General features: G+C 42.8%; 1 protein-coding gene across 1 annotated transcript in view; it reads right to left on the bottom strand.

Moving 5' to 3' along the window:
• Window positions 1-537: 537 nt before the first annotated feature.
• SEPSECS (Sep (O-phosphoserine) tRNA:Sec (selenocysteine) tRNA synthase) overlaps window positions 538-13,216 on the bottom strand; it is a 57,216-nt gene continuing 44,537 nt past the window's right edge. Inside the window, exons 10-11 of the mRNA XM_033948265.1 lie at window positions 4,668-4,758; window positions 538-1,360 (exon numbers count right to left, since the gene is read on the bottom strand). Coding sequence (XP_033804156.1) covers window positions 1,069-1,360; window positions 4,668-4,758 — 383 coding nt within the window. The 3' untranslated portion in view covers window positions 538-1,068. The remainder of the gene's footprint in view (window positions 1,361-4,667; window positions 4,759-13,216) is intronic.

Raw genomic sequence — 13,216 nt, 5'->3', positions numbered from 1 at the left:
ATATGCATGAGATCTATTTGCATGTACTGCTTTCAATGCATATTCATTGGGTAAATCCTGAAAACCCGACTGGATTACAGCCCTCGAGGACCAGAGTTCCCTACCCCTGCCATAGAGAATTAAAGGGCTTCGGGGCTGTTTCTGCATGGCTTTGTAAAAGAGGCCATAAATATTGTTCCTAACCTGATAATGCTTAACTCCACCCAAGCTTTGCCCAGACCACTCAGGCACTATCCATATAATGTTAAGGCAGTCTAAAAATATTCAGCAGTATTATCCAGATAGTGTCACTGAATATCCAGAAAGGCCCAACTAAGCTATTTATCTGGATAATGATGGCTGTTCTCTGGATACATAGCTCTGAATATTGATCCATAAATGATTTTATAATCATATAAAATAAGAAATGCAACTAAAGTATACTTGAAATACAGAAAGCATGATAACTAAGTATTGCTTCCAATTATTTGCACAAACTAAGAATCAAATATTTCCCAAATCAATATTCCCTATATAATCCTTAGTGGTTGCTGCTTGTCAACTGCAAAAATTAATTTTTACTAAACAACCTATTACATTTTATGACCATTCTTATTGTTATGTAAATATGAACTGCAAAGTCAACTGAGCTAAATATCTGTTAAGCAACTACCTTGAATTTCACAAAACTTTCCAAGCCTTTTCTGGCGAGCCTACAACTAATCAAGATTTTTGGGATATCCACAATGAATATGCATAAGAGACGTTTGTCCACACTGTAAACTCAAGCCTACAACATTTATCTTATGCACATGCTTTGTAGATATCTTGAAACTAAATTAATTGTGAGGGCATAGCAATAGGACTGGGAAGGTCTGCACTTCATACATTATTGGGAAACGTTGAAACTTAGAAAGTGTGTGGAAGAAAAATGAATTGAGGAAATCCAAGTTTTCCGTGTTCACTACCAACTGTGGGATACCCCCTGCTGCCCACTTAGAGGAACTTTAATATTACAGTGTTATCAATACTAAAATTTCTATCACACACATCAGTAGCAACAATAAGAAACTGTATATTTCAAGTGGATTAGTTATTCTTAGCTGGATCGATGTGTAGAACATCTCCTAGGCTTCCTGATAACTCTCCTACCAGATCTGCATTTTGGTTAGAATTTTCAATTCCAGATCCAGTTTGGATTTCTTTTTGGAAAGTCTTCAGACACTTGTCAAGTCTTTTTACGAACAAGTCCACATCTTGCTTTTTCATTCCAATTGCTGAGGCAGCATTAAGGTATGCACAAGAATAAGTATTTGTATGAGACATAAAACCTTTGAAAGTGAAGTCATTCACAGTTTGCATCAAGCCAAGAGGCACAACCCTGAGAGAAATCAAAACAATGAAATTAATTTTGTTATTTGTATTACAGGTCAGCATCGAGGTAATTTAAAAGTATTTCACAAACAGATTTTCTACTTTAACCCTTTAATTGGCAGATGGTGAAATGGTTGCTTTAAGCGTCTTGATGTTGAACGAAAGCAACCATGCCAAGGTAACAGGCATTTGGAGATGCTGATCTCCCGTAAGAGCCATAGAAACACATGTTGCTTCTGAGCAACAATGCCAAATAAAGGGTTAAGCACAATTCAACCAAAAATACATACCTAAAAATTTTCTGAAAATATTAAGTTTGGTCCACACATAGAATTGCATAAATGCTATTAATCTAATCTAGGACACTTTTAGTCTGCCTTCTCCAAAAAGGTCTAAAACAGATAACATAAAAGAAACCCATTATAGCACTGGGATGATTACAATAAAAATACTTATACAAAAAAGCATTACACAAAACAGTTATGGAATTAAAAAAAAACTTAAGTTTTAATGCTTTTTAATGCTCGGGGGGAGGGGGGTTTCCAGAAGGAACTGGGCATCCCTCCTGCCGGTGAGGGAGGGGAGGGGGAGTTCTGGCAGGAGGGACTGGGTATCCCTCCTGCCAGTGATGTACTGGCGGGGGGGGGGGGGTTTCCGGTAGGAGGGACAGGGTATCCCTCCTGCCGGCAATGTACGGGGAGGGTGAGGGGTTCCGGGCAGGAGGGACTGGGCATCCCTCCTGCCAGCAATATATGAGGGGGACGGGCGGACACTAAACTTAACGCACAGCGAACATGTCTGATTACAATGTAGGCCAGCATTTTGCTGGCCTACATTGTATGTGTCTACCGTAGGCCTAGGGAAGAGCGTACGGCCACCTAGGTCTGCCTTAGGCTACTTCCAGGCCAAGCAACGCCCGTGCCTCCGTAGGCTCCCAGAGGCACCTCCAATGTAGGCGGCCTGCCTCAGGAGATTTTAAAAAAACAACCAAAATCGTGCATCCTGATTGGCTGGTTAGGCAGCAGTTGATCACCTACAATTGGGATGCCATTTATAGAATTTGGCCCTGTTTAAGATTAAAGCAAACGAGCTGAGAAAGCCATTAATTTCTCCGGAAAGCCAGGAACAGGTGCTTAAAATAAGCACAGCAGAGTTCTCTATTTCACAATAAGTTTAGAAGTAGAATGTGAGTTAAGTGAAACCACAACAAAAAGAAAACTGGGATAATAAAACAAACTAGAAGGAAAACTCACAAAGCCACACACAAATATTAGAGCAATCAAGCATGATATAAAAAAAAGGTTTTCAAGTGCTCAAAGTTCATGAGAAGAAAAACCAGCATCTGCAGTATCAGAAAAAAACCTCATAAGTTATATTCATTGCACTGAACCATTATAAATCATCCAAAACAGTTTTTAAATTGCAAAATTGATAATGAAGACAAAAGAAAAACATCCCACAGGTATAGTGAAGTTATCCAATGTGCACTGAATTTTCAGATAGAAAATATATTAAACTGAGCAACATTTATCTGGACTGTTCATCTGAATGCAAAATCTTAAATATATTCAAACCATGAAGTGTTGCCATATTTCCTCGAATATAAACCAATCTGAATATAAACTGAGAGAACATTTTCCCCTAAAGAGGACAAAAATGGTAACTCAAATATAAAGAAAGGGTTTATATTCCACCATTCCTCCCCTTACTTTTCCTGTGGTGTCAGGCATTCCTACCACTCTCCTTCCCAATAGTGTCCCTCCTCTGCCATCTTCCCCCCTACTGGCAGTGTTCTCCCGCCTTTAATGTTCCCCCATGAACTGGCAAACTTTCCTCACCATCAGCACGCTACGCCCCCTCCACAAACCGGCAGCATTGCATTCTCTCCCCTTCCTCCCTTTCTTCCCCCCTAATCGAACAGGATGACTAACCTCCCTCTAGGCAGTGTTGTCTTCCCCCATAAGTTATACCCATTCAAAACTACATGATTAAATTAACTACAGCTATCAGCTTACTGAACTATTCATTTTCCAAAGATCATGTAATACCATTGCTGAAACAATATCACTGGCTCCCTGTTGCTGGTCGAATTTGATATAAATTAATTCTACTTTCGTATAAAGCTTTTAAACAGGACTCTCCTGATTATTTATCCACTCTTACTATATCATACTGTTTTACAAGACTCCTTAAGTCTTTAAATGTCTATAGAATGGTCTTGTCTAACCCACGTTTGGCATTTTTAGAATAAACACGTAATTGTGCACTCTTTTTTGCAGAACCATTCAAATAGAACAACTTACCCTTACATTTACAGGCTGAAGGTTCAATTAAAAATGTAAAGTTCATTTGAAGATCTGGCTTTTTGAACAGGTATTTTCTGCTTGATAATTGGATAATATAGATCTGATTCTTAGCACTCATCCATCAAGATTAGAGAGACTGGGGCTTTTTTTGCTGGAGAAGTAGAGACTTAGAGGGGATATGATAGAGACTTATAAGATCACGAAGGGCATAGAGAAAGTGGAGAGGGACAGATTCTTCAAACTTTTGACAAATACAAGAACGAGAGGGCATTCTGAAAAATTAAAAGGGGACAGATTTAGAACCAATGCTAGGAAGTTCTTCTTCACCCAACGGGTGGTGGATACCTGGAACGCGCTTCCAGAGGGAGTGATAGGACAGGATATGGTATTGGAGTTCAAGAAGGGATTGGACAATTTTCTGAAGGAAAAGAGGATAGAAGGGTATAGAGGGCTAGTATACAGGTCCTGGATCTGATGGGCCGCCGCATGAGTGGACTGCTTGGTATGATGGACCTCAGGTCTGACCCAGCAGAGGCACGGCTTATGTTCTTATGTTATATATTTGTCTTGTTATGTTTGGATTTTCCCCTTTACTATCTATGGATTGGAGTTCCTTTCTTTTACTGTTTTTTATGTGTTTAGTATTGTAAAGTCAGTTTAGTATTGTAAAGTAATGAAATGAATATATATGGTAGACCCCTAACATGGACCATGTTTGAACAGACTGCCTCAATGAGGCCATCCACACCAAAATGTCTAATTCAAACACTTCTCAAAGAAATCATTATTATTCTCAGAGCTCAAGCAAGGTTTATAACAGTAGCCCTCAATGAAGTGCAAAGCTCATATATGAACATTTTTCCATATTATGTTTTGACTGATCTAATATTTGTGTGGGGGAGTTTTCTTTCATGAAAGAAATCGAATATGACATGCCACATGACTTATTAGTACAAATCAATGAAAACATCTATTTCTGAAAAGATTCCTTTAAAAAAAAAAAATCACCTGGCTCCAGAAACTTGTCTTGTGAAAAGCATGGATCCCAGCTGAGTAACTGCTTTGCTACTCTGTTCATCTAGATTCTTTAAAGACATAGCTAAAAAAGAAGTAAATGACATCAAATTACTGTTTAATTCCAAACATTTTTCTCAGATGTAATCCTCAATTTTCCACATACTATATGTAAACAACAAATGCTATTACTTATATCTGTTTATCATGTTCCACATGTAGTCAAGGCATAGATGGTCTAATTTCTACTGCTCAATGAAGCACTTGCAATTTATTATAAGCACCCATGGCAAATGAGTTTTTCAGAGTTACACTCATAAAATGTTTTGAGTCAAGTAGATGCACATTTCTAGAAAGGAACTTTCTATGATAAAGTTTACACTCCAAGTTTAAAACTAAACAAAAAAACATTTTCTTAACTTGGCAGTTTCGTCCTCTGAGCTCTCGAATCAGTACCAGCTTTCACTAAGCTATGACACCTTGAGCTATCCTGCGCTAACTGGAGTTCTTCCTCGTTTATATCCAATGCCAGTTCTCTTAGCCTAGTCATTACAATAGGGTGAGCAAACATTTTTGACCCAACTGGGGGGTGGGGGTAGTTCAGGACCCCTGGCAGAGGTCTGAGGAGCAGGGCACAACTCCAGTACTCTCTCAACCAGACCCCAGCATCCCAGCCTGGCCAAACCTAGCAACCCTCCACTGACTAGCACATCATGACACATTCAGCTTTCCCTTCTTCCTCATGCAGGGTCCTGGTAAGTTTCCTTTTCTTCCCCAATGTAACACATGACTCCTTTGGTTGCCCTGGTAATATCATCATCTAAGGCCCTGAATGTTCACCTTTGATGACCTACACACATCAACCAGAGTGGACTTCAGACCACTGAATACAAAAATAATTGTGATGCACATATCCCAAAGCTAACATAATAAATTAAAAATAAAATTATTTTTTCTACCTTGTTATCTGGATGTTTTGTTTTTCCATCATCTTAGTCCCAGTTTTTCTTTCTGCTTTTTGTCTATCTTCAACTAATTCTTTTTCCAGTGTCTGCTGTCCATTTTTTCTCCTTTTCTCTCTTGTTCCATTTCCTCCATATACCTGTCTCCAACGTATTGATTTTTCCCTTTCAGCTTTCTTAACTTTCTCTTTTCTTTTTTGCCTCTGTCCACTCAAATTTTGCCTTCTTTCTCACCCGTTTTCTTTTTAAATGTTCAGCTACCTCTCAATTCTCCATCTTCTCTCAGTCCCTAGTTCTCCAATTTCCCATCTCACTCCTTTCCCGGCCTCCTATTTCCTGCTATCTACTCCCCATTACCACATTTCTATCACTGTACTCACTGCTCTCTCACTCATCTTGCCATCTCCTTTGACCTCATCCACATGGCTCACCACTTTCAGAATCCCCCTCCCTCTCTCCTCTGATCAGGCTATAATTCCCTGTCTCTTTCTTTCCACCTCCTAGCATCTTCTTATCCCAGCTCTCTTCCCTCCTGCCCTCCTATGGGTCCATCTCTGCTCCTCTATCCCCATGGTCCAACATTTTGCTCCCTCTCTTTTATGGTTTTGTTCTTCCCTCCCCCCTTGATGCTGATCAATAAAACGGAGAGAAAAAAGAGAGATGCTGCATCTCTCTGCTTTCCATCCACAGGCCTAACATTTCTCCCTCCCTTCCATCCCCAGATCCAACTTCTCTCCTTTTCTCTTCCCAACTGACCCCATCTCTCCCCCTGCTTGCCTCCCTTCTCCAAGTCCACCATTTCTTCCTTTCTCTTCCCAACAGTTCTCCCTTCAAGTATCCCAGGTCCAACTTCTCTCCCTTCAGACCATTGCCCACCATCTCTCTCTCTGTCCTCTGTTTCTCGCCCCATAAGCTCTCCCCCCACGCCCAATCTGGCACTTCTTTTAATACTCTCCCCCTCTGTACTTTTTAACAACAAACCAGTCCAGGAGGCTTCCTCGGACCAGCATATTCTCCCCCTTCTCTTCACGCCCATGCATCTCTACCTCACTCCTCTTCCTTCACCATGTCCAATAATTCTCTCTCTCTCCCTCCCTCCTCTCTCTGCCTAACAGTTCTCCTCTTTCTTCATCTCTTCATGTGCACTATCTTTTTCCCTCTCTCAGACACCCAATTCTCCCTTACTATTCTCTCTCTCACTCTCTCCATTCTTCAATCCTATGGCTCATGCGCCTTCCCTCCTTCCTTCATCATTTGTCCAAAGTTTGTGCTCCCTCCCTCTTGAGTCCCAACAAGACCTTCTCCCTCCCTCCCTCCCTTCTGTGCCTCCCTCCGGCGGGTATTTACCTTTGGGCCGGCTCCCTTGCTGCAATCGTTTTTCTGGTGAAAGCTGTGGGCACAATCCGCAGCTGTGCTGGAAGCATTCCCTCTCTTCTGTTCCTCCCGGCGAGTGTTTATTTTATGGCCGGCAGCCTTGCTGCGGGTGTCGTCGGCTCCTAGTGTGCAATTCACAGCTGCTTCAGAAGCCTTCTCTCTGACGTCAGAGGGAACGCTTCTGACACAGCCGCAGATCGCACACGAGGAGCCGACGCTGACTGCAGCAAGGGAGCCAGCCAGAAAACTATCCACTGGAGGGAGGCACAGAAGGGAGGGAGGGAGAAGCTGGGCTGCAAAAAATTCCTTATTGGGCCGCAGGTTGGACACCCCTGCCCTAGAGGGACCAGAGGGGGCTAAGCTCAGCTCTCCCGCTCCTCCCCCCTCACATGCCCCATAGAACATGGAACATCCAGTGTAAATCTGACATTAGTCCAAGTTAAAATAGTCCAAGGAGTCTGTCTGTATAGATTTTAACAAATTCAAGGTGTTTTGAGGCAGGTAGAGGCTTTTAAAACAAAATCAGGAAACCCAAGATGGCCACCACAACAGCACTTTGGTGTCAAAAAACAGCCCAGTGAAGTTGAATAAAAACAAAAAATTCAGCAAAGGTTTTTTTTTAATATTTATTTTTTCATTTTGTCAACAAATTTACAAGTATCCACTTGTTTTGGAAATAAAGAGAATAAAGTATTGAAACAAAAAGAAAGGAATTTAACAACATTCCTATTAATAATAACAGATTATTATCTCTTCCTCAGACCATAAATAGCACTGGAGGGGAAAAATATGATGAGATCAATCAATATACAAAATAATAAGAAATATATTTAACAGGTTATAACATCTTCCAATTTTTTCATCAACCCTGAATCTGCTGGACCAGCTTCTTAGTGTCCAAAAAGGCCCTAAGCTGTTCTGGGATGAAAAATATATATTTTGCCCAGTGTATTTAATTAACCTTTGCATGGGTAGCTTAGCAGGAAAGTGGCCCCCAATGTTTTAACTTCTTGTCTCATATTTAGGAATGCTTTTCTACAATCTTGAGTAGATCTAGTCACATCGGGAAAGACCCAAATTCTCTGCTCAAGGAATAAAGCTTGAGAAAAATGAAAAAACATATGCCTAATAGAATTTAGGTCTTGTTCAAATACAAAAGAGACAAGAAGCATTGGTCGAGATTGAATTTCTAGGGATTTTTCCAGCAACAAAGATAGATTATTTAAATCACCAGTTTGTAAATTTTCAACTTCAGGTGTATTTTCCAATTTCCTTTTTTCCAGAACATAATAAACTTGATTTATGGGCAGCATAGCTTCTGATGGAAATGTTAAGATTTCAGACAAATATTTCTTGAGCATGTCACCCGATGTTAAAACAGTAGCTTTAGGAAAATTAAGAAATCCAAGGTTCAACTTTCTATTAAAACTTTCAATCTGTTCAATTTTCCATTGAAAGAAAATTTTATCCTTAACTAAGTTCCCAGTTAAATACTGTAAAGATGAAACTTCTTTACCCTCTGGTCAAGTCTTTCGGTTGTTTCCATTTTAATAGATTCTGCTGACTTTGATAAATCATCTATTTTACTTACAACCGTGGCAAATTCTGAAGTTGATTTAGTTACTGCTGTTTACAGCCTTTGTAGGACACTCCAGATGCTGTCCAGCATTACCACCGCGGTAGAGCTCAGATCCCTCGCTCTCTGGTTGTCCCGAACATCGGCAGCAGGAAGCAGCTCAGCTCTCTCTTTGTGCACCCTCCCTGAATTGGAGACGCAATGGCATCGCTGAATCCTGATGTCGGACGCGGTACAGGCAGAGTGAATGGAGGAGACAAAGATGTCTCTAGCCCAGAAACACCGAGGCTCCTTCCCCCGAAGCAAATGCAGGCAGCTCAACTCCGACTGTGGATGGGGAGCTTGCCATAAAGCGGTCCATCGTCGTCTGTCCGGGTGTTGAGAGATTTGGCCGGACAGAGCCCTTCCTTTTAGTATGAGGCATTTTTACTAAACAGCTGCATAGAATGCCAAGCACCGTCAGGCATTCTATGGCACTGAGGCAAAATGGTCAGGAAAAGACGGAACACTTACACTGGCAGCTAACCCGCCGCCATCTTGGTTCCCCCTCCAGCAAAGGGTTTTTGGAGGTAGGGGACCCAACTACAAGCACCAAAAACCTACAAAACTGCTATTTTGAGACAGCTTCCTCCCCCCTCCATTTTCCCCATAGACAGCCATAGACTGTACTCACAGTTCTACTGCTGTTCTTTTGGTACTGTGCCTGCTTTAGCTAAACACTGCAGCTGTAGAATGGAGAAGACTTCTGCTTCAGACAAGCTTGTAAAAATAATTCATATGCTTGTTTCTTCAAGCTGTCCATCAGACCCTAAGAGAGCCTGAGACCCCAGACCCCCCATAGCTTCTCATTCATCTTTGGGGGGGGGGGATGTAGTCAACATCTACTAGAGCCCTCAGGACTGACAAAAAGCCACACAGCATGCACTCAAGCTCCAATACAAACTGGGAGCAAGTCTTGTTACTAGGGGAATGGTCCCTGAGCCATTGAAATTCTTAATGCAGGCTGGCCAGGTAGGCCCTTGAAAGGGGTTGCCCTCCTAGCTATAGACGTCTGCCAAGAGAGTCTGTGTCTTCTCCCAGGCAGAGCTATCCCAGTAACACTGGGGACCTCTAGCACACCTAAAAGCCTCTAAATCCAAATAAAAAACACCAACTAAAATAATAAAGTAAGATCAGAGCAGATCAAAAAAACACCTTCCAACTCACAGGTAGAAAGAAAAACTGAGGAGCTAGAGCAGGGGTGCCCACACTTTTTGGGCTTGCGAGCTACTTTTAAAATGACCAAGTCAAAATGATCTACCAACAATAAATTTTTTTTTAAAAAACCAAAGCACACTGTACGCAGAGAAAATGTTAATCATTTATATTCTATATTGTTAATATTGTTAATCATCCATCTTCTATATTCTGGGGTTTTTTTCAAAGAGATCAAGGAAGATGATTTTATGCAATGTCACTTCAGTAACAACCATACAAAAATAGACAAATATACCCCCTCCCTTTTTACTAAACCGCAATAGTGGTTTTTAGCGCAGGGAGCTGCGCTGAATGCCCTCCGCTGCTCTCGATGCTCATAGGCTCCCTGCACTAAAAAACACTATTGCAGTTTAGTAAAAGGGGGCGATAGTGCAAAATATAGATAGCAGATATAAATTCTCAAAATGGCCACATTTTGATCACTAAATTGAAAATAAAATCATTTTTCCTACCTTTGTGTCTGGACATTATTCAAATCTTGTTGGTCCCAGGCTCTGGTTGTCTTCTGATAACTTGCTTGCCATGGTCTCCTTTCTTTTCTCTCTCTGTGCTAACCATCCATCTTCTATCTCTGTCCTCCCCTTCCATTTCCCTTCCTTCCCCTGGAAGTCTGGCATCTTTCCTTATTTTCATCTCCATCCACAGATCCACCCTTCTCAACTACCCTTTCATCAAGCATCTCTCCCTCCCTCCCCACCACCCCAGGGTCCACCATCTCTCCCTTTCTTTTCCCAACTACCCTCCTATCCAGTATCTCTTTCCCCCCTCCACACCATCCCTTGTGTCCAACTTCTCTCCCTTTGTTCCTTCCCTCCCTAAATCCACCATCTCTCTCCCACTCCTGTTTTTAGACCCATTATTTCTTCTCCCAAAGTCCGGCATATGCACGTCTCTTTGAACCCCCCCTCCCTCCCTCCCTCCGTCCATCCGTGTATTTCTACACCAGGGCCCCGAAGGCTTGCACCCCACCCCTTGAAGGCCTGCTTGTCCCCCTGAAGGTCTGCACCCCCCCAAAGGCCTGCACATTCCCCCCTGAAGGCCTGCCCCCGAGAGGCCTGCGTGTTCTTCCCTGCCCTCCCACATCCATTTACCTAATTCCTGCAGGAAGCAGCCTGCAGAGAGGATCGCTGGTATTTTAGCAATCCTTGCAGGTTGCCATAGGCCTCAGGAGCTATCTTACCTCTGCCCCGATCCTGATTCTGACTCAGAGGAGGGTCAGGACCGTGGCAGAGGAAAGACAGTTCCTGAGGCCAATGGCAATCTGCAAGAATTGCTAAAGTACCGGGAGGCCAGGGAGAAAGCTGGATGTCGCTCAGCGGCAGCTGCTCGCACCAACGGCTACAGCAAGATGTGGACCAACGGGGCCAACCCCAAACTCTCCGTGGAGAGCAACGAGGGCAAGCTGCCCTGCGCGGACTACATCAACATGTCCCTAGCCAGCAGCTCCATGACCAGCACCCCTCCTGATTGCTACCTAAACCCGACTCCCTTCCCTGCTCCTTCAAGCACGTCCACCACCAGAAGGACGAGAGCGTGTTACGCCCCTCTGCTGCCTGCTCTGCGCTGATGACTCCTCTTCCTCCTCCACCAGTAGTGTCAGCCTGGGGGGCCTGGAAGGAGGCGGGGACTGAACGAGCTGACTTTTAATTGGCCTGCATTCAAGAGGCAGGCCAGTCAGGAGGGGGAAAAAAAACCAGAAGGGAAGGGAACCTGGCTCTGCGATCGACTGGGGTTGCCTGAGCGATCGACGTATTGGGCACCCCTGAGCTAGAGCATTGCCCAGGAGACAGAGCTGAGAGAAAAAAATGTAGATGATGCCTTCTATACAACTCATGATTAGAGGAGAATAACCCACTGCTTCAAGACCTATATGCCTTTTGCACTAGAAACTGTATTACTGTGTGTGTGTCCATATCAGTCTCCAGGGAGACTCAGGCACATGTGTAACTTCTCCATTTTCTTTTCTTCTTACCAGCTGTTTTCTCTTATGTTCTTTTGCTTCCCAATTTAAATATCTAGCATTCCTTTCTATTTCATAATTTCAAATAGTAAACTGCTTTCTTTAGACCCCCCCCCCCAAGAAAATTGGCATATCAAAGGAACAATAACCAAAAGCTTTGAGAGCTTGTTAACACAAGTTTTTACATAATGAGCTCTACGAGATGCTATCATCCAGGTGTCAGGACTGTGTAAACTACTTGACCTTGAATAAAGAAGTTTCCTCTCCATGGCATTATCTCAATCTGCTACAATGAAACATGTCCGCTAAAAAAATGATTATAAGATTTTTGCTTACTGTTGGAAACCTAAATGAAAGCTGTGTTTCCACTGCCAAAGAAAGCACCACTCAGGATTACTTTCACATCTGGAAAGTAAAAATTTTGAACTCATTCCAAACAGAAGCCAGGAAATTGGCATTATAAACACTTCAAGATTGAAGATTCCTACACAAATTCAGCTTTCAGAGAAACTTGCACATTAATTTCTGACTGTTGACTGGCAACATGTAACCTCCCAGCATCATATTATCATAGAGGTTGGCATAAGAACATAAGAAGTTGCCTCCGCTGAGGCAGACCAGAGGTCCATCTCGCCCAGCGTTCCGCTCCCGCGGCGGCCCATCAGGCCCATTGCCTGAGCAATGGTCCCAGACTATCCCTATAACCTACCGCTACTCTTATCTGTACCCTTCAATTCCTTTATCCTCTAGGAACCTATCCAAACCTTCTTTGAAGCCTTGTAACGTGCTCCGGCCTATCACAGCCTCCGGAAGCGCGTTCCATGTGTCCACCACCCTCTGGGTGAAAAAGAACTTTCTGGCATTTGTTTTAAACCTGTCTCCTTTTAATTTTTCCGAGTGCCCCCTTGTACTTGTGGTTCCCCGTAATCTGAAAAATCTGTCCCTGTCTACTTTTTCTATACCCTTCAGGATCTTGAAGGTTTCTATCATGTCTCCTCTAAGTCTCCGCTTTTCCAGGGAGAACAGCCCCAGCTTTTTCAGTCTTGTCAGTATATGAGAGGTTTTCCATACCTCTTATCAGTTTAGTTGCTCTTCTCTGGACTCCCTCAAGTACCGCCATGTCCTTTTTGAGGTACGGCGACCAATATTGGACACAGTACTCCAGATGCGGTCGCACCATTGCACGATACAGTGGCAGGATGACCTCCTTTGTCCTGGTCGTGATACCCTTCTTAATGATACCCAACATTTTGTTTGCTTTTCTTGAGGCTGTGGCGCACTGTGCCGACGCCTTTAAGGACGTGTCCACCATCACTCCCAGGTCTCTTTCAAGGTTACTTACCCCTAGCAGTGATCCTCCCATTTTGTATCTGAACATCGGGTTCTTTTTCCCTACATGCATGACCTTGCATTT

This window comes from Geotrypetes seraphini, chromosome 1, assembly GCF_902459505.1.
Source record: "Geotrypetes seraphini chromosome 1, aGeoSer1.1, whole genome shotgun sequence".
Lineage (NCBI taxonomy): Eukaryota > Metazoa > Chordata > Amphibia > Gymnophiona > Dermophiidae > Geotrypetes > Geotrypetes seraphini.
Note: the sequence above shows the minus strand (reverse complement) of the source record. Positions and strands in the feature narration are given on the sequence as shown.